General features: G+C 36.9%; 1 protein-coding gene across 1 annotated transcript in view; it reads right to left on the minus strand.

Moving 5' to 3' along the window:
• LOC105195613 overlaps positions 1-19762 on the minus strand; it is a 270526-nt gene that overhangs the window by 33036 nt on the left and 217728 nt on the right. The window contains 1 exon segment of the mRNA XM_039448075.1: positions 11049-11403. Coding sequence (XP_039304009.1) covers positions 11049-11403 — 355 coding nt within the window.

A 19762-nucleotide genomic window follows, 5' to 3' on the forward strand; every position in this document is an offset into this window, starting at 1 on the left:
GCGCTTATATGTATATATTAGTGCTCGGAAACATTAGGTGATCGACTAGTTCGGACAGTTCGAACTTCAAGATCGAACGTCAAATAGTTGGACTTTTTCGAACTGAAGGTATGTTCGAAGTCTTCAAATTCACTTTAAACCAGAAAGCTCTAAATTATTACAGTTCAAAGCTAAATTTTTGAAATATTAATATTACGTACATACATTTACAATTATTGTACAAATAGGATAAAATAATTTATACCATAATTAAAATAAATAAAACAAATTCAATTGCAAAATAATATTTTGTTAATACAAAAATAGATTTTAGAGAAACATATTGTAAAGAAATATATAAAATTGGGTATTAAAAAATTAGGACATTAATAACATGTTGTCAACAAACATGTTTTTAATATTTATATATACTATATATCTATGTATACCTTTAGCTTTTGTTTCAATGATGAATAAATTTAAAATTATTATAGTATATAATGCAGCAAGGACTTTTTTGGGCCAAATATATTTCACAAGAGTGTTGCTCTTGTTAAAGTTATAATATACGAGTATTACTACTAAAAGTGCTATTTGTAAAGTTAGAATTGATGCGCTTAATGTGCGCACTCTATTTTAACTTCATAAATGATATTTTTAAAATTTATTGTACGATACAAATCTTAAAATTATTGTTCACGTGAAGTTAATATTGATGCATCGCGTGCATCGATTTTAACTTCGTGTATGGTATTTTTAGGATCTACGGCATGTAATAAATTTTACAGAGAGAATCGCGCGCGTAGACCTCATATTCCCTTCTCGGCGAACGACCGGCGGCGAGTTTCTGCAGCGCGCGAAGTTGCATTGCGAAAGAAAAATACCGGGTGCTTAACTGCGTTATATACTCGACGTGCGTCCCGCAGAATATCCTCCTCCCGCTTTCAACTTCGCTTCATCCCGCTCTACTTCGATAAGTTCTCGCGAGTTGCGTCTCCGAGATCTCCGGTGATCTTTCGCAGAGCTTGTTACGTACAGTGGAACTCCGTTTATCCGGAGAAATCCGTGCTCGGTAGCTGATATACCGGATTCCTTGTTAAATTGTTATTACTACAATTGTGCCGCATTATCGTAATCAATATCACGTGAGCATATGTTACGTACAATACGTAAATGCATTAAACAAAATAATTCTGGTGAATTATCCATAAGTAGCATATAATATTGTTGTTACACGGCATGCTATCGTATCATGTATCATTATGTATTGTGTGAATAACCTGCATTAACCACGTAGACAATATTTGCGCATCTAAAACGAACAAATAGGTAAATTTAATTTTCTAAACGAAAGCTTTGATTCAAACCGACGAATAAGATTTTACTTTACGTCTCATTTAGAACAGTCGCGGCGAAGAAAGAGGAGAGTTGCTGAATGCGTATCGATCGCCTAAATCGTATCTCATTAATATTTTATATTTTCATAAAGATTTATTGTACAATATTTTACATGCGTTGTATACATACGTATTTGTAATTATAATAATTATTAAATCAATATTTTTATAAGATTTACCAAAAATTTCTAAATTGTACCACCCACAACTTTTATTATAATCAATGATATTAATATAAGACTGATAAGTGATAGTAATTGATAGATACAAATAAAAATATGTCAATTAAAAAAATAAATTCAATCCAGTTTGTTTTTGATGTTCTCACCTTTTTAATATTGTTAATAATTATTAAATATTTGATTCTTTCTCCGATAAATTAAATTATTAATAAAATAATAAGTATTAATTAATTATTTCTTACATTTTTTTAATTATTTTAATTCGACTTTTAAAGGCGATTTAGGAGATACAGGTATGACTTAGACGATCAGTTGCAGCATGTTGCTAAAAGATTTATAATAATTTATTTATTGAAAGGATGAACATTGTAGTAGCATTGTAGTAGCATTACCTTGAACATCAAGCTACAATTTCCGACGTTTATTTGTGTAAAAATCGATATGGGAAGTATAATAAAAAAATAACTTGAGAGCGATACGCATTCGACAACTCTCCCCTCGCATAATTTAAAAATAAATTCACACTACAAATTCTATTAATATAAACTCTGCGGCATTGAAAAATCTGTGACACCACTTTAAGATGTAAACGCTACCATTTATATTTGCTGTTTATTTGCGGCTGTTATCGGATTATCCAGAGAAAGTGGCGGGCGGGTAAGAGCTAAATCCGCTTCGTCGTCTCGAAGAAACGCTAATAAAACGTGCTCGACCGGCTCGAGAAAGTGTTCTAGCCGTCTTTTCAAACCCAAGTGGAAAATTGAAATCTTCCCTCGCGACGCGCTCCCGAAGGTAACGGCGCTAATTCGGATAAAAAGTTCGCGTCTTACGGAATATCCGCAATTTTCTTATCAGACGCACCAAAGTGGAAATCATAGATAGAAAATTTTATCTTGAGATTTTATTCTGCTAATTAAGCAAAATATTTCTACAGTCTTTCGCTCGATTCAATCAAAAGGTTCAAGTACCATCCAATACTTTTGTGAAACAAGGTGTTCATTTGAACTCAAAAATAAAGTATTCTTTGAACTCTATGTAGTCCAAAGAATACTCTAAATATTGAAAAAACATCTCGTATATCTTTTTTTTTTTATAAAAGTGAGCGTGGTTGAATAAGTTCTTCGTATGAGGCAAATCAGGAACAATATGTAGGAAACTTAACGATTTACGTAGGTAACCTATCGAGCTTGCCACGGACAATGGATACAGTTCTGGCCGAACTTTTTTATCGCGAGTGCCTGACCGGCCTCTCTAATCCCGGGAGCCGTGTCTCTTATCGCGGACCGATGTTGCGCGCGTGATTTAGGAAGCTCGTCGGGAGAGCTCGACGAAAGTGTAGTGGGAGAAGATCGTCCGACGGCGATGAAAAACGTCGGCGAAACTTGAAACGATGAAAAATCGCTGCCTCCGGCCCGGGGAATTCGCGAACTCGCGTTAGCCGGACGAACTTCGTCGGGGAGAGTCGGCGAAATATCCCGTCGTTCCCCATCGAAGCGATGTATCTTCGTTCGCGAGCATCCTTGAAAACGCCCCCGCGAATGCCCCGCTACTTATGCCGGAGTTCATGCTGATGTTTTGGACGTGATATCCCGCGCCGAAGATGATTCACGAAAAAAAAAGAGAGAAAAAACAGGGGCAAGAAAAATCGCGGTGTCGTTTATTACGGAATTTTTGGAGCGACGATAAATTTATCTTAAATTTGATCCATCGTGCTTATCGTTGAGTCCGACAACGTTGGATTTATATTAGTTGAGAGCGATATGTATTTCCCCGATTTTGAACATTTGATATTTCAAAGCAAACAACGACCTCGATTTAACGTCAAACAAATTGTCGACTTTTAATCGAAAGTGCTTGTATACGAAACGTCTATCAATTTTCTATTAAATGGTATGACGTTATTCTTGAGATTATATAAATCTCACACAATCAGTTATATTCTTGCCTTAGAGAGAGGAAATTTTTTTAAATAAATATATCATGAAAAATAATTATGGTAAAAAAGACCATTCTTAATCATCTTATTTCGGTAATTAATCTTCCTTACTTTAAATCTTCCAAAATACGTTTTTATACCTCAGTACTCGAGATGCATTTGGAAATACACAAATAAAATTATACATTTCTTTCTTGATTAATACACTGATGGAAAAATGATTAAATTTTTATAAATATTTATTTGAATAGTATTAATAAAATATTTACTAAATATAAATATATTTTTATTTAATATTAAGTATTAGTACTTTTCTTAAGTACTTTTCTTATACAGTAAATATTTAAGCATTGTAAGTATAATTCATTAGTACTATTCGAATAAATATTTATTAAAATTTAAGAATGTTTTCTCTCAGTGTGCCAAATCATTTCTTTCCTAGCAATAATCGGACGAAATAAAAAGTAAACAGTAAAAAACATTCAACCCTTTATGAGTTCACTTGCGAATGCGATGTTGACGCGCCTAGAAATTCACGTGGATGACGAGGCAGGTACAAAAGCTCCGAAAGAATGCAGCCGGCTGCTACCAACCCCCAAAGTATTGTTTCTTTGTTTATGCGTCAAGCAACCCCTAAACCAGCAGACCTAACCGTTCCTGTTCCAACGAATTTCGTGCTTACATGCCGTGGTATGCTCGCGTATATAAACATTTTATTTTCATGATGTCAGAGCCGAGTAATGACACAATGATTCGTCCTTTCGTGGGAAAAATACGTGGCGATGAATTCACAGAAGCGTACACATCTATGCAAATTTACGTTTACAAAAAAACTCTATTTTTTAAATTTATTCATAACATCTTTTTTCGTCAATTTTTTTTTAAATCCACTGACAATGAGAGAAAAATTATTTAAATAAAAAAAAAAACATTTTCTTAAAACCATACATTTCGATGCAAGCATTGGTTTGTTCAGTTACTTAAAAGTAAAAATATTTACTTTTAAGTAAATAGATATCTTGAGTATTTAATTCTGTATTTTTACATTTTTTACATTTAAATAATGATTTTACAAGCAAGCTAATAATATTATTAAATTTAATTAAATTTAAAAAATCGGATTAGCTTAAATATAAAAACAGTCTAACAGTAAATATTTTCTAAATTGCAAGAAAAAAAATTACTCGATTATAAGTTATTCCTTCATTAACATAAATATTTTATGTTCAGAAACTTTTAACTTGCCTGCAAGTAAACAAGCTATTATTTATCTACTAAGTAAATAATTTTTTTCATGTTAAATAAAATTTTTCTGTTCTACAATATTTTTTCCCTGTGTAAATAAAATTAAATAAAATTTGCGAATTTTTCGAAGAGATTTTCCTCACGACAAAAAATCCATTGCCGATTAAGACGTGACATTCGAAAAGACTATTATTCACAAAAATATCTTTCCGATCTTCAAGCGAACGAAACGCTTAACAGACGTTGAACATGCTATTCCAAATGATTCGGAATAAAATTCCGCAAGAAGGGAGAGACCGGGAGGAATCGTGATATCTCGAACATCAGTGACTCGCGCGGCGGCGGATGATCGATAAGTCTCGATCGCACGTTTAACGCGGCTGCAGCCCTTCGAAAAGGGATCGCCGCGATTCGGCGTGACTTGCAAAATTTCGAAGGGAAGAAGGGCGGAGGGCGAGAGGGAGGGAGCGAAATAGCTCGTCGTTATCTTGGCGATGGGAATCGATTTTTATGGACGATCCACCGTCCGGCTGGTACGGGACGTGTACATTTTGACGCTTATGGAAAATCTTGGACAGCGGGCTTATGAAGGATGACGGAACACGCGAGCAGAAAGCGAGATCGATTAGTCGCCCTTTGTCCCGGCTCTCCTTTCCACCGGAGGAAAACGCCGATAAACGTCATTTAGACGCACTGGCGCGCGGTACATCGATCTCTTTTAGCCGCGAAATATGACGAAGCAGACGTCACTTTTTACTCGGTTTCGCGTTAATGGTCGCTAATAGACTTTTCTCGCGAGAAAACCAGAATTCAGAGATCCTCGTCGAACACAGATCCGCCTTTCGACGTTCCATTCCCCCTTTTTTTTTTCCTTTTGAAGAACTCATTTGTAAAAAGGCTGGATTACATCCCGATAGAACGGGATAATAAACGAATAGCGAAAAAAGTTGCGGAAAAAAAACACTTGTTTGCATAACATTGACATGGATACGTGGAAAAATATCACATAAATAAAAGTAATATAATAAAATTTTTACGAAACGCGAAACGTCAACATGTTCTCAATGGAAAAAATTCGACGGGAGCCAGGTGGAGAGACTTTTTACGTGCATTCGCATTTTTGCACAGCGGCAAAAAATTCGAGCTGAAATTATAGAGTATTTCGTGTTCTTTTTTTATTTTTTATTTTTTCCATTTTAATGGATCGGTGAGCATTTCTCGTTCGGAGACGAAAAGTCTCTGGATCCGAGTCGGATGTAATAAAGCAACTTTGCGCAACTGCAGTGTATTTTCAGCTTTCAGACACGCGCTTATCGCTTTCAGACAGTCTTACAGAAGACTCAATCGAAGAAATTCGATGTGTTCAAAGTAATATTTCTTCGGCGCACTACTACTCTCGAGCGTTTCTCGCGCTTTCGAAATTTTTACGACGCGACATAAGTTCAGGTCGGAACGACGAGGGTCGGCGACAGCGGCGGGATAAAAGGCCGGCACGAGAAATTTAATGGAATACGCTCGCGCGTCTTCGTGGATACACGTCGCGGAAGGCGCGTTGGAAAGACGCGTACCCGTGGAATAATCTCGGAAATATTTTTCCGCCGAGGGCTCCAATTGCCGGTATCCGCGCGACTTGGCGAAGGAGAGTTTTTAATTAAAAACATCACCTTCGTCGGTACGTATACACGCCTGCCTACACCTGTTACATGTACACACGTATGCACGTATACGTCGCGACGAAGTCGTCGTTAGTCGCGAAATTTACTGGATTCCAGAATTCGGCGGGAACACGTCGGGCGTCCGAAAAACACGTCGACTTCGCGTAGCTGACGTTTTGTTTGGCCTCGCGCGCTCGATTTATGACGTAAGGGCGTTACGAGGGGGATGGAAGCGGGGGTTAAACTGCAAATTAGATTCCACGGGGGTCGCTTTTACGTCGGGCCGAGTCGCCGCTCCGCATTTAACGTCGATAACGAATACAAATCCTCGCGAAATTGCTCGCCGGGCGCTCTCTATTCAACGGCGGTGGAACGTAACGGGTATAACAACGTAATTTTCTCGCGCGTTATTATGCGACGATAATCTGCAATAATACGCAAGACGCGGTTCCATTAACGCGACGGCTTGCCCCGCCCTACCCGCGATTTCTATCGATGCCGCATTCATCATGCTTCGCGCGAGTTAATTTGCACGCGCCCGGAAACAAACGGATAAAACGTTTTCAATTTCCTTTTAACGATTAGATGGAAGAGGATCAAGCGTTGAATAAGCTTAACCCATTGAAACCGTATTTATTTTCCTGAACGTCGGAGCCGGAGAGCGGCATTTATTTTCGTCGTTCGTTAAAATGATAAAGGTTGAGTATAAATTTCCAGAGGTTTCTACATCTCTAATCTTTTCCAAATGTTTGTTAAGGCTTTAAATATTAAAATTGACGTATACCTCAGAGAATCATAAATCTTTTACGAATAAAAAAAAAATTAAATCATTTTTAAATTTTATTGCATTGTGGAGAAGTCATAATGAGTTTGACTTATTGCTTTCATATTTGGACACAGGACATACCATTTCAGACTCGTTGGGTTAAAGATGATTAAAATAACGTTTGAATCTCGCTTCACCTTTTGTCTTCCAAGATCGATGATTTTACTTTCAGTTCGATCGGTGATAAACGCGGTATTGAGATAATCGCGACAGCCACTTTTTCCAACGGCAAAATTAATGATCGCCATCTTTCTGACTGATTTGACAATTTGTATTAATCGTCGGAAAAAATCAGTGTTACGATCACCGGTTGATGCTACGATTATCCCGACAGAGCTCGCGTTTCTTGCATATGCAACTGAGAAACGGGGATGGGAAGTAACTCGTAACGAAGTTACAGTTAGAGTTACCTTTTTTTTTGTAACTTAACTTTGTCACTCTTTTCCCATCTAACGGTTATATTTTTTGTAGTGACTTTAGTAATGTTAAAAATATAAGAGTCTCTAGTGTTTAAAATGTTACACGCATTAAGATATTACAGAAAATTAACGGAAAAGTAATTGCTCGTTACTTTTTCATTAACTGTAACTGTAACGAATTATACTTTTAAAAGTTAATAATTCGCAACTGTAACTATAGTTACTTTGCGAAAGAAAACAAAGCTGTAACTGTAACTAGTTACTTTTACAAAGTAACTATCCTAACTCCTTCGGCGAGAACACTTTCGGTGATGGAACGAGAACGGGCAAGTAACGTGAGGTGGAGCGCGAGTTATTTATTGCATTCGAACGCACGCACGCACGCACGATCCGATTTGCCGTGCACCAATCCTCTTGCCTTGATCCTCTTCCATCTAATCGTTAAAAGGAAATGCCAACTCGCAGGCGCGGAAAAGACGAACGGCCGATGGGGCAGGTGGTGGCGAAACTTTTATTCCCGTCGCGGTCTTAAGAAATCTTTCCGAGATCTTTAGAATACAGTTGGGAGCACCCGCGTCGGTTCGCATCTGCGAGAAACGGATCGACTTCTTTCCTCCCGCCGCCGCGCCGCCGCGCTGGACCACCGCCGTCGTGTCGCGCGATTACGCGAACAATAAATCATGGGACGCACGCTGTTTTAAATATTATTAATGGTTCACAGACGTAGCGATGCAAGTAAAATACGAGGATAAATTAATATCTAATTCCAGCTGTGCAATTGTCTTGCGATTCCAGTCTTGTTACAATACTTGAGATAAGAACACTGACAATAATTTTTTTTTATGTTGAAGTAAATATATTTATTTTAACATCATTTCTTTGACTTAAAAAAATAATCCTAAATTGAAAAATAAATTATTTTATACTAGTTAATATTTATTTAAATCAAGGAAATGATGTTAAAATAAATATATTTACTTAAATATAAAAAAACTTTTCTTTTCAGTGAACAAATAGCTATTTCCTTTACTGCTAATAGTCTAGTAAAACAATTACATTTGCTTTACTGCTAATAGTCTAGTAAAACATTTACAAAATCTGAGTTTAAATTATTAATCGAATTAAATCGAAAATAATGAAAAATAATGGCGTGTCCAGTGTGTGAAAAATGTTTATGAAAAATTAAATATCAAATTAGTCAAGAAATATTTTAGCTAAAGCAATGTATGTAACTTCACAGTATTATACATATTTAAAGTTTGTGATGAAAGGAAGTTAAATGATTATGAAAAATTAAATGTTAAATTATTTAATGTTTCGACATAATGCAATAAATACATAAATTTTGAAATATTATTATTCGCGTGTCTAGATTTCACAAGAAATGAAGATGATATTTGAGGCCTATTCCCGAGCAATTCCACAAATTATTCGCGCGAATCTCGCCCAGCGCAAGCTCCGACAGTAATTACGCGAAATATCGAGCTTCTCGCTCGGATAAGCGCACGGCCCGCCAAACTTTCCGAGTTTCTCTCGCCCAGGAAGATCGGACTAAAACTCACGGGACGATATCTAATGATCGGCCGGAGTACCGACGAAAGTGCATCCCGTTTCTTCGTTGGCAGGCCGAGACTGGCAATAGGAGAAGTTGCGCGATTTCCACGATGTTGCGGCGCGCCGGAGAGAAGGCTGTTGACGTAATCGAGATCCAGTAGCTTCCGCCCGACCGAAGTTTCCGCAGCCGCGCCGTCCGCGATGTTCGCATAATTTTACCAACGAAATATTCGCGTCCTCGTTTCCTTTAATTTCCATAACTCATTTACTGGCCGTTCAAGAAGAACGAGACCCGAGAAAGTTCGAGGATACCTTTCGTTCTAGGTCACACGAATATATTCTCGTCCTCGGCTCGAAGTTCCTCTTCGCCAAGGAAGTAATCAAGAGGGACAAGTTGTTCGGTCATTTGCAGGGGTTTGCTTCAAGGCCGCGAATGTGATACGTCCTCTTCTTTGTACGCAGAAGAGCTCGGGAAGAAAGAGAGAGAGAGAGAGAGAGAGAGAAGCGAATTGAATGGCAAGGAAATCATTTTTCTCCTTCTTAAAATTTTTCTTCTTTAAAGAAATGTCATTCTTACTTCTAAAGTTTAACTTCCCTCTTTCCTTCGTGGAGAAAATTTTCTTCCGAAATTTCATTAAAAAACTTTATTACCGCAATTTTTATTGAAATTATCAATCGACGAGCTTTTCCGCGAATTTTTGCGCGATACAAGAGACGTGATTATTATTTCAAATATAATATCGCGTCGACACGTGACGGCATCTTGTTGAATATTTTATTCAGATCACTGTACCGGAACGTACGCTGTAGGAATATGTATGGCGCAGTATTCATTTATGCGTAAAAAATACATGCATCAAGACTGGCCGTCACTCGGTCCATCTCAACCGTAAAACATTCAGTTGTGATGGTAATTATGATGGTAATGGCAAATGTGATTAAGTCGATAACGAAATGTCGTGCATAATAATTATTAACGTTGTCGTGTTTAATGTCATCCCATGTGAAATTATTGGAACTATTGGTGCGCATGATAGACGAAGATCGATCGGGATATATGTGATGTTAACATTTCGCGATGGGATGCAGATTGAATCTTCCCTGCCCCGTGGATGATTAGCAGCGCGTATACTTTGCATATTCGTGCACTCTAATAAATAATATCATTCACAAATGTATTCATTTTAACGCGAAAAATATTTTCCACATTTTTTATCATGATAATATATATGTATAATAATGTATAATAATTATTATGTCAAAATAGAAATTTATTATAATATAAAAAGTTTTGAAAAATTAAATTCTTTAAATGCATGTAATTTAATAGAATTTAAAAGTGTTCTCTTTTCAAGTATTTTCTTTTTCTGTTAGTATCGTGTAATTAACGTACACCCAAAGAAAAGTTTCTTCGATTCAAAAAATATTTGCTTGAATCAAAGAAGTTTGTACATTGCTACAAAGAAACGTTTCTTCGATTTGAAAAAATTTTTTGGTTATTCCTTTTTATTGGAATTAAAGAAATAGTTTGGCTGTGCAATGCAAATCTTTTCTTTTTAATAAAAAAAATAGATTTTTAAAACCAGAACAACTAAATTATTTCTTACATTTCGGTCAGTACTTTCCTCGAATTAAAAAAGCATTTGCTTAAATTAAACAAATAATTTATTTACTTCAAAAATAGGTCGATAACGTCATTCATTGAAATCAAATAAATTTTTCTCAAAGGTATTTTTACTCAAACTTAAAATAACCAAGTTAAAAAAAAACGATTTCATTAATTTCAACATAACTTTTCTCTGGGTATAATAATTTACAAAAAAATTAAGAAATCATGCATATCAAAATCACTTACCTGATAGCGTTGAATATCTCGTGGAAGCCGGTACCCTGATGGCTGGGGACATCGCACGTGGGCAGGGGATGCAACAAGGGCAGCCGATGACAGAGCACGCTGTCGCTGTTTCTCTTGCTGCTTCCGTTGCTATCTCGATCCCGGTCGTTTTGGGGCAGAGGCCCGTTGCTGGTATTGGGTGCCGGGCCCAGGCCCAGGCCCAGTGGAAGACGCGGAAGGGTGGCGGGTCGTGTCAGGCTGCCGTAAGCCGTTAGCGCGCCCCTGGGTAAAGACGAGTAGCAGCGATTCAGCGGTAGGGTGCCGAGGGTGCTGGAGGCACAGCCGCTGCTGCCGGAGCCGGAACCTGAACCTGAACCTGCCGTGTAATTACAGCGTCAGAATGTTGTCGAAACTTTGCGATCTTAAACTTCTAGATTAAAGCGATTAAGTTAAAAGAAAGAGAAAGAGAGAGATAGACAAGTGTGACGTAGGGGGAATTAAATTGTTATCTTACTATCATTGAAGGAGATGTAAAACGCAAAAGAGAACGGAGAATCTCCGCGATGTTCGATATTCGTCGCGGGAAAAGGAGAGATAACCGGAATTGAATATTAAAATGTCGCGCGCAGCGCGACGACTGTGTATTTCTCGTGCGATTGGTTTAAAAGAAAAGTTAAATAAGTTTGCGTGAAAAATCTTTATGACGCGAAGGAAGATGAAGGATGGGCAGAAAATAGCGCGAAAATTGAAAAAGCGAAAGGCGAGGGGGGTTTATGGAGGGTGATTTGTTCTTCGTATACGAGCGAGCAACGTGATGACGATACGTAACTTTTTATGAGGTAGATGCCCCACACAATTTCCACTTGTCTTATCGATAGTAAGCTACACCGGACGGTTATACGGGCTATAAGCGGTGGCGTTGCCGCCACGAGTAAATTTGTTTAGAAGTTTCTTTATAGCCCAAATACACTCTCATCGGCCACGAATGAAATTGAATAATTCCGCGAGCGCCCGGTATTGTCATACAGATTTTCTCCGATTCCTCGTTCAAAGTGAAAAAATCGGTTTTACGTATTTTTTTATTTTTTTATTTTTATGTTAAAACATGTTTATCCTTTTATTGTCTCACATGTGTTATGAAACACGTCCGAAGAGAAATGAGATTTCGAGAAATGAAATTTCGAAGAGTAATTTTTAATAATTGAATAACTAAATTGTTAATAATTAGAATTTTATTCTGTTCAAATCTTGCTTTTTATAATTTTTCTAGACACGTAATTGTTTTATAAAAGACACAGAAATTTTACTTATTAAACAATAATTAGTGAGAAGAAATATTCAAAACGGAATCTGTATTGGGTAATATTTTCACACGACGTTATCGAAAGTGATTCGATGAGAAAATAAAATAAGTGAATGTTCTAGCGAATATCATTCGGTTATTAAATGCCACAAATTTCTTTTCCGTTTCCCGGCTTCAGTAAAGTGATGCCGTGATTCTTTTCGCCTCCCGGGGTGTCAACTCGGTATCGAATCTATGCGTAGATTTCGGTTACAAAGAGAATTTTATCAGCGTTAAAATTCGTAACTGCGCGGTAACGCGTTGTTCTGTAATCGGGCCCGCTGTGTAACGCGATCAATCAACGTGGGCCACGTAGAACGAGTTATCCGAGCGGGAGTGCACCACCACCACGTACGATAATCGTGCCATTGCGTCCGGTGCATTGCAACGTTTCGTAATTACTAATTAAATTAGGGAATGTTTATCGCTATTTCGAGAGTATTCTGCCATCGTATCCGTCTAGAATTGCAGTCGAATGCGACCAGCAGTGGCGTAGAGCCACAAAGAAACATGAAAATGTCGCACCCTCCCTATAATTCCAAACAATATATCTTGTATCATACTGTTACAATATTAATCACATCTATATTTTTTGTTTTTTAAAAATAATATTGATATAAAATTATATATTACCAAAATTATTATATAATATATTCTGTTACAATACAAAATATGTGAACAAGAGCGGAAACAATGTAAAATATGATTTACTTATCAGTTGAATGAAATTGGAGTGAAGAATTTTAAGGAAATAAAATAAAATCCTGAGATTCCAGTAAAAAAAAAATAAAATCTTTCTTTTTCTCCAAATATATAAGTTCATACATTAACTGTACAGTTAACGTTTAAACTTGAACTATTTAAACGCTCGTCCCTCCCCCTCCCTCCATTTCTCGCCCCCTGCGGCTACGACAATGTAGGTAACATTAACGTTATTCTGGATGTTCAACGAGGGATGTGCTGTTCAAGCAAGTTCAAATACAAATTCCACGGTACGGGTTTCAGTGCCGGCTTAAACTCCTTTTTGGACGTGATCTCATCTGGGACGTGTACATCGGCCGGGGAAAATTAGATGTACGGGGAAAATTCGTAGAAACTGGCGCACGAGATCCATGGTGAATATTAATACGAGATGCTCGCTTGCGACGCGCCAATCGATTCCGATGCTTAATTTCGACGAGATTCATCGCCGTCGTGGCAATATCCATTCCGGATTAGACTGTCGCGTCGGGTCTCTCGATCGATTCCTTTTTCCCTGTTCAATTTCAAAATTTTTATATCCTCAGTCCGTAACACCTCGTAATCTGAAGTTCTCGAGCCTTAGCTCCGTAAAGCTTGCGAGCTCAATGATCCTTGAATTCTTTAGAAACTCAAGACTCTCTCGGATCTTTGAAAAACTTAGATCCTTGATTACTTAAACTTTCATTTCTTCGAAGCTTCTGTATCAGAACAAAAAAAAAAAAAAAAAAAAATGCAGCGAACGCTCGACAAAAATATTCTTCTAATTTCTTTTATATCGCCAGCGAAAGACAATTACAGCCCTAATTTCAGCCCTCGCGAATAACACTTTTCTAAAATTCGACCCCGAACGGCAAACAAACGACAGCGGGGAGTCGATCCAGTCAATTGGATTTCAATGTACCGCACGGTATCGTTTCCACCTCAATCGAAGTTTCCGTTCGTCTCTGATTACCCCGGTACAAGGTATACGTACAAGACGTGTGCTTGGCCCAGCCACCCCCGGATTAATTATACTTCGTCTACTCGATCGACCTTACTGACGAGAAAGTCGTGTCCACCAGCAAGCAACGGGGATTTCCGTCTTTGCTCGCGACGGGCAGACAATATGTCCTCTCTCTTTTTCTCTTTGTCTCCTTCTCTCTCGTACATAGTTTCCAGAGAATTTCCAAGTTGAACTGTTATAATAAGTGTTAACTTTTGCTCGTGAACTTCACACGAACTTCTACACTCTCTCGAGCATGTGCTTAGACACGCGCGATGCAAATGTGCCGTTCTTCCTCCCGTCGTCGTCGTCGTCGTCGTCGTCGTCGTCGTCGTCGTCGTCGTCGTCATCGGCGACGACGTTGTCGAGTATTAAATTGATGGACACCGCCGGGACACTGTGGGAGTTTCACGTAATAGGAAGTTACGTCGTAACTGGGACGTAAAATCGCGTTACGTCACACGATCATTCGGACGATGATTAACCCGACGAGGTTAGCGGACTCGCGATTCCATTAATAAATCATCGATGCCCGTGACACACGAGAAACGATTATGATAATGTTAATTAAGTTGACGTATTATGATGCTGAAATATGTCGCGTTAAAGTGCCGTGAAATATTACGCACGCAAATGCACGTAATTTTATATTTCATACATTTATAATTTGTGAAATATTCACAGATATTTATTTAAGAGCGAATAAATATTTCACGTGCTCCTCTCATCATTTAAGAGGATTGTAATTTGTTGACTCAAATAATATTACCGTTGAAATATCGTTTGTTATTATATATCTTAATGCATTATCACGACGAGAAAATCTTTCTTTTACCTTCTGTGCGCAAGGCACAGAAGGTAAAAGAAAGATCTCTCTGCGATGAAAGAGCTTTGTAAAAAAAGTTTCGGAATAAAAAAAATTCTTTGATATCATGCGTTTTTTAATTATCAACTTATTATCCATCGGCGTTACAAAATCTTTTTCTTATCAATTAATTTAGATATTTGATGCAAAAAATAAAAAAGATCTCGAGTGTCTTTTCTTTAAATGCCTCTCCCACAACTTCTTCAAAATAGACCGCAAAGATCACAAACAACATTAATTAAATAAACAAGGAAACTGATATTTATTTAATCAAATATGATTTTAATGTAATTAATACATAATATGTAATTTACAATTAACAATCATGCTTTTAATATTAATGGATCTGAGATTTCATCTCTTTTTGTTACTCAAGTTAATTCATGAATAATTTTACAAAGAGAATTGAGAGAGAGAGAGAGAGAGAGAGAGAGAGAGAGAGAACTAATTGATTAACGAGTAAATTAATTTGCACAAAGCATTTCAATAACATAAAATAAAGTTGACCGGAAATGAATTATTTTTATTATTTTTACAATTTAAATGCTTAATAATATAGTTTTAATTATTTTTTATTATGTGAAAAGAGAGAGAGAGAGAGAAAAAGAAATGGTAGAAATCTCTTGTTAAAACCTTATTAGGTTTATTAATTTGTCTTCCAATGTTTTCAGATAATGGAAAAGTAAGTTTTCGGATAATGGAAAAGTAAGTAATGCAAACTATATATTCTCTCTATTCCAGAATGCATAATTCGGTATTAATTATTGTCCCCTTTATGCAAGGAGAGGTAGAAATTTCTCGCGTTACGTTGTACTAAACTTACTCGATCACGATACAGAGGCGTACATACAAAGTTTTTGCCCTCTCGATCGATCACAGCACGGCGAACTTGCATGGCGTTTATCTGCTCGTGTCGTGCCAAACTAATAATAATAGAGTCCGATTGGCGGTGGCGACCTAGTTTAGGGCGATCGGTAACAAGAAGACGTCCAATCCTTTCGATGGGAAAAGCAATTTCACGATGCCGATAGCTTATGCTTCCCACGCGACATCCAATTTACATTTCATATTCTCTAACGCGACGCAAACGCTTTGATAGTATAAGCAAGAGATAATTTCAGCCGCTGCTTCATTTCGAGAGAGAGACTCGCTATTTTTCTTACGTACATCGAACTCGGAAACTCGACGTCATTACACGGAATGTGGAATTGATAAGAAATACGGAGCAGCGAAGAAGATTGAAAAGCTTTTAAAATTATCGAATGAATTAATTTTATCCGTCTTGGCACTTTCACATATTAGCAGTCTAACTTTACCGATTAATTTCTTACAGTTATTCTACATTCTCATTGTGCATATTAAATACGTATAATTTTAGATTTTTATTCTACCATTTTATTCTCACAAGCGGATCTACTTCAGATTAAAATTTAATATCTCTTTTATATATATGCATACATATTATTTATACAGATTACGAGATATGCTTTTTCCTCCCCCCAAAAAAGTTCTATTACCTATTGTTTTAACAATATTTGAAGCCCCTTCGATTTGTACGTACAATGCTTTACAATTTTCTTTCCGCAAATCTCGTGAGTGACTTGATTCCAATTTTTACCGAAGTGGGTTTGTTTAGTTTAAAGCAATCAAATTTACGACGCTGCCGTTACGGGTATCGCTTACACCAATGGCCTCGGGACGATTCAATGTTATCTGAGGCGTTTTAGCGTGATTGGATGCTGTCGACCGGCGAGCAACCAAACTCGACGATTGGTAAAACGCGCATTGTGCACCGTGTGGCGATGCAAAGCGATTTCAAGACTAACAAGTAAGACGAGGAAGCGGGGAAGAGGGAAGACAGAACGATTAGAAAAGGACGCCTCACTAAACGTGATCCTTCGGGCGTAACGTTACTCTCTTTTGAGAACGACCAGGAGCCGGTCGAGCGAGCGGCAGGTATTTCAGGAATCCTAAATTTAGGAATGAGAAATTCGAGAGATTATATCATAATTCCTTTTTATTCGGGAAGATCTCTGAGAAATTGAAGAAAGTTTATGGCTTCCACAAAGAGAGACTTGCAACTCTTTAAGAGGTATTTATCCTGATATCTCAATGCAAATACTGTATTTTACATTTTTATTTCTCCTAGCGAGAAATGTGTTCTTTGGCTAGAGAAATACCAATATCCAATTGTAAAAACAAAAATGTTTATAATTAAATCCCGATATTTCGTGCGTGTTTAAAGTAATTATGTCAGTAAATACAAAGCATCGCCCACATTATTGATAAATATGCGTACATCCCTGGCAAAAATAGTATGTTTATTAATCATTTGTTGAAGTGTTTATGAGATGGAAATTTAAACATGGAATTGTTTATGCGATGTTCACGACTGTTTAATGGACGTTCGAACAGTGTTGTATATTTTCGGAGTGTTACAAATGTTTCGTTAAAAGTGTCGTACGTTTTCAGAATGTTGCAACATGTGTTCAAATGTAAAACATAGAAAACATAGAACACTTTTGACGAAACACTCTGACATATCAAACAATCATGAACATCTCGTCAAACAAATAATTCCACGTTGAAACTTCCATCTTATAAATCTTTTCAATAAACGTTTTAAAATTCCAATTAAACGTCTACTCAACACTTACGCAAACATCCTATAAATATACTATTTTCGTCAGAGATTGGACCATTGTCCGTGTTTTAACGGAGTTGATAAGCAAACTCGCGCGCACTCTCGATTCCGAGGTAACATAATCGTTAATTGCGCAGACCTTACGCACGGCTTGAAAGTTGTAATGGCGCTTAGTTTCGTTTGAAGCCATTTGCGCGACCGGAACGTGGTGTCATTAGAAAAACTTTCGGATTAACACTGCCGCGCGCGGTTGTGATTTTAAACGACGTATTATTCCACCTAAAGCAGATAGGGTCGCAATCGAACGGTAACAAAATCGCCCAAATAGAAACGCTGTTAAATAAGCTTTGTATTTTTTTTTTTAATTGCGAAGCAAAATTAAAACAGATAATTACGCAGCAAACGAATTTAAACAAAGTTAACAAAATATGTGCAATTCGACACCTGAATATTTTATCAGAATTATTTATCAAAAAACAGCGTATCGCTTTTATTAATTTAATCGGGTGTACGTTTAATAAAACGCGACAACGTGAACATTTTAAATCAAACAGATATTTTTTGTTGCACATTTATATGAGAACGCAGCTCTTAGAGGAATAATAAAAGTGAGCTTGTTTTTCTTTTTATTCATTTACCACGTCATGTAATATCTGATTACACGATGAGAAATTTTGTATTTTACAACCTCTCAGTCAGGAGAAAGATGACCGAGGGGGACAGATAGAAAGTGATTCCTTCGAGAATCTGCGAGCAATTTTACGGCGCAAAAGTATCGGCATGCTTCCTGGTGAGACGTAGTCACTCTGAGTCCGATCGATTGGCAATTTTGTGGGAAGAAAGGATACGATAAGGCTGCTTTCGCTCCGCATGATGAGCCGAGCGATTCTTGCTCGGTCTTGTAAAGGCCGTATTGGCTTCATCTAAAGTGTGCACTGTCGGTGCTTATAATAATTGCTCTGCTTTTGAAGCTGCAAATGAATCACGGCGAGAAGGGAAATCTTCTATCTGTACATACAGCGCAAATCCAAGTGTGTGTATAATGTGTAGTCATTTTTTTACGCAATTGCATTTTTTGTGCATTAAAATTGAATCTATGCGTGCAATTTTTGTACTTGTTAAACGCTTAGACATGTATCAATATTAAATTACATGTCTAAAGCATATAAAAAAATTAAAATTATTAATGAACGCGTAAAAAGTGGCTATATTATTTTATAAGCAAAAACACACTCGGATTTGCAACGTAGGGTCGTCCCTAAGATCGAGAAAATTTGAATATTTGTATTGTACGGCTTAAAAAGGAATTAGTACATAAATATTAATTATTATTAAATGCATTTTAAACTTGAAGAAAGTATTTTGTTTTATAATCGGAAAATGAGAATTATATAATCCATTTATTTCACTTCCGGAAAAAAGTTTAGATGGTTTAATGAAATTGTGCTTGATCTCTTTGATTTTAATAAATACAAAAAAAATCATATATAATTTTTTATTGGAATTAAAATTTATGTTGCTCGATTTATTAAATTAAATAATATCATTCTAAAAATTTTATATGATATAAGAATTATAAATTAATTTAAATACTTTAAATACTTACTCGAGCGAGACAAATTGAATTTTTTTATTCAAATCTAAAAAAAACATTGTATATTTCTGTAATATATATCGTTAATTCTTTATGTTTTAACTTATCAATTTTGATTGTTTGATCATTATTGACTGTTGATCGTTATTTCGATTGTCAAAAATACCTTTGCCTTTACGTGCCTTTACGGGCGAATAAATGGAGTCCTCGCATTCTCGTGTATTCGCGGGCAAATGGTGCGACTTAAAGTTTCGGAAGGGCCAAAGTTCATTTAACGTCGCTGTAATTTTCGTTTCCACGGATTTGTCGGTGCGATTCGCGCGTTTCCGTTTCGCGAGTTTCTAATTCCGGAGTTGGGTTAATGGCGAGCGTATATCCGCAACAACGTTACTTTTGCCACGGCCGTATCAATGTGATTGCGTCGACGTAGTTTTCCCAGCGACATGTCACCATTGTCGCTCTTCTGTGAGTTGCCGCGGTCGGACCGTTGACAACAATTCAACCATTATGGGACGTAACCGAGACAGAGCCGCGAAATTACTATCCTGTAAATCTACAGAAGAGTTC

Source organism: Solenopsis invicta, chromosome 4 (assembly GCF_016802725.1).
Source record: "Solenopsis invicta isolate M01_SB chromosome 4, UNIL_Sinv_3.0, whole genome shotgun sequence".
NCBI lineage: Eukaryota > Metazoa > Arthropoda > Insecta > Hymenoptera > Formicidae > Solenopsis > Solenopsis invicta.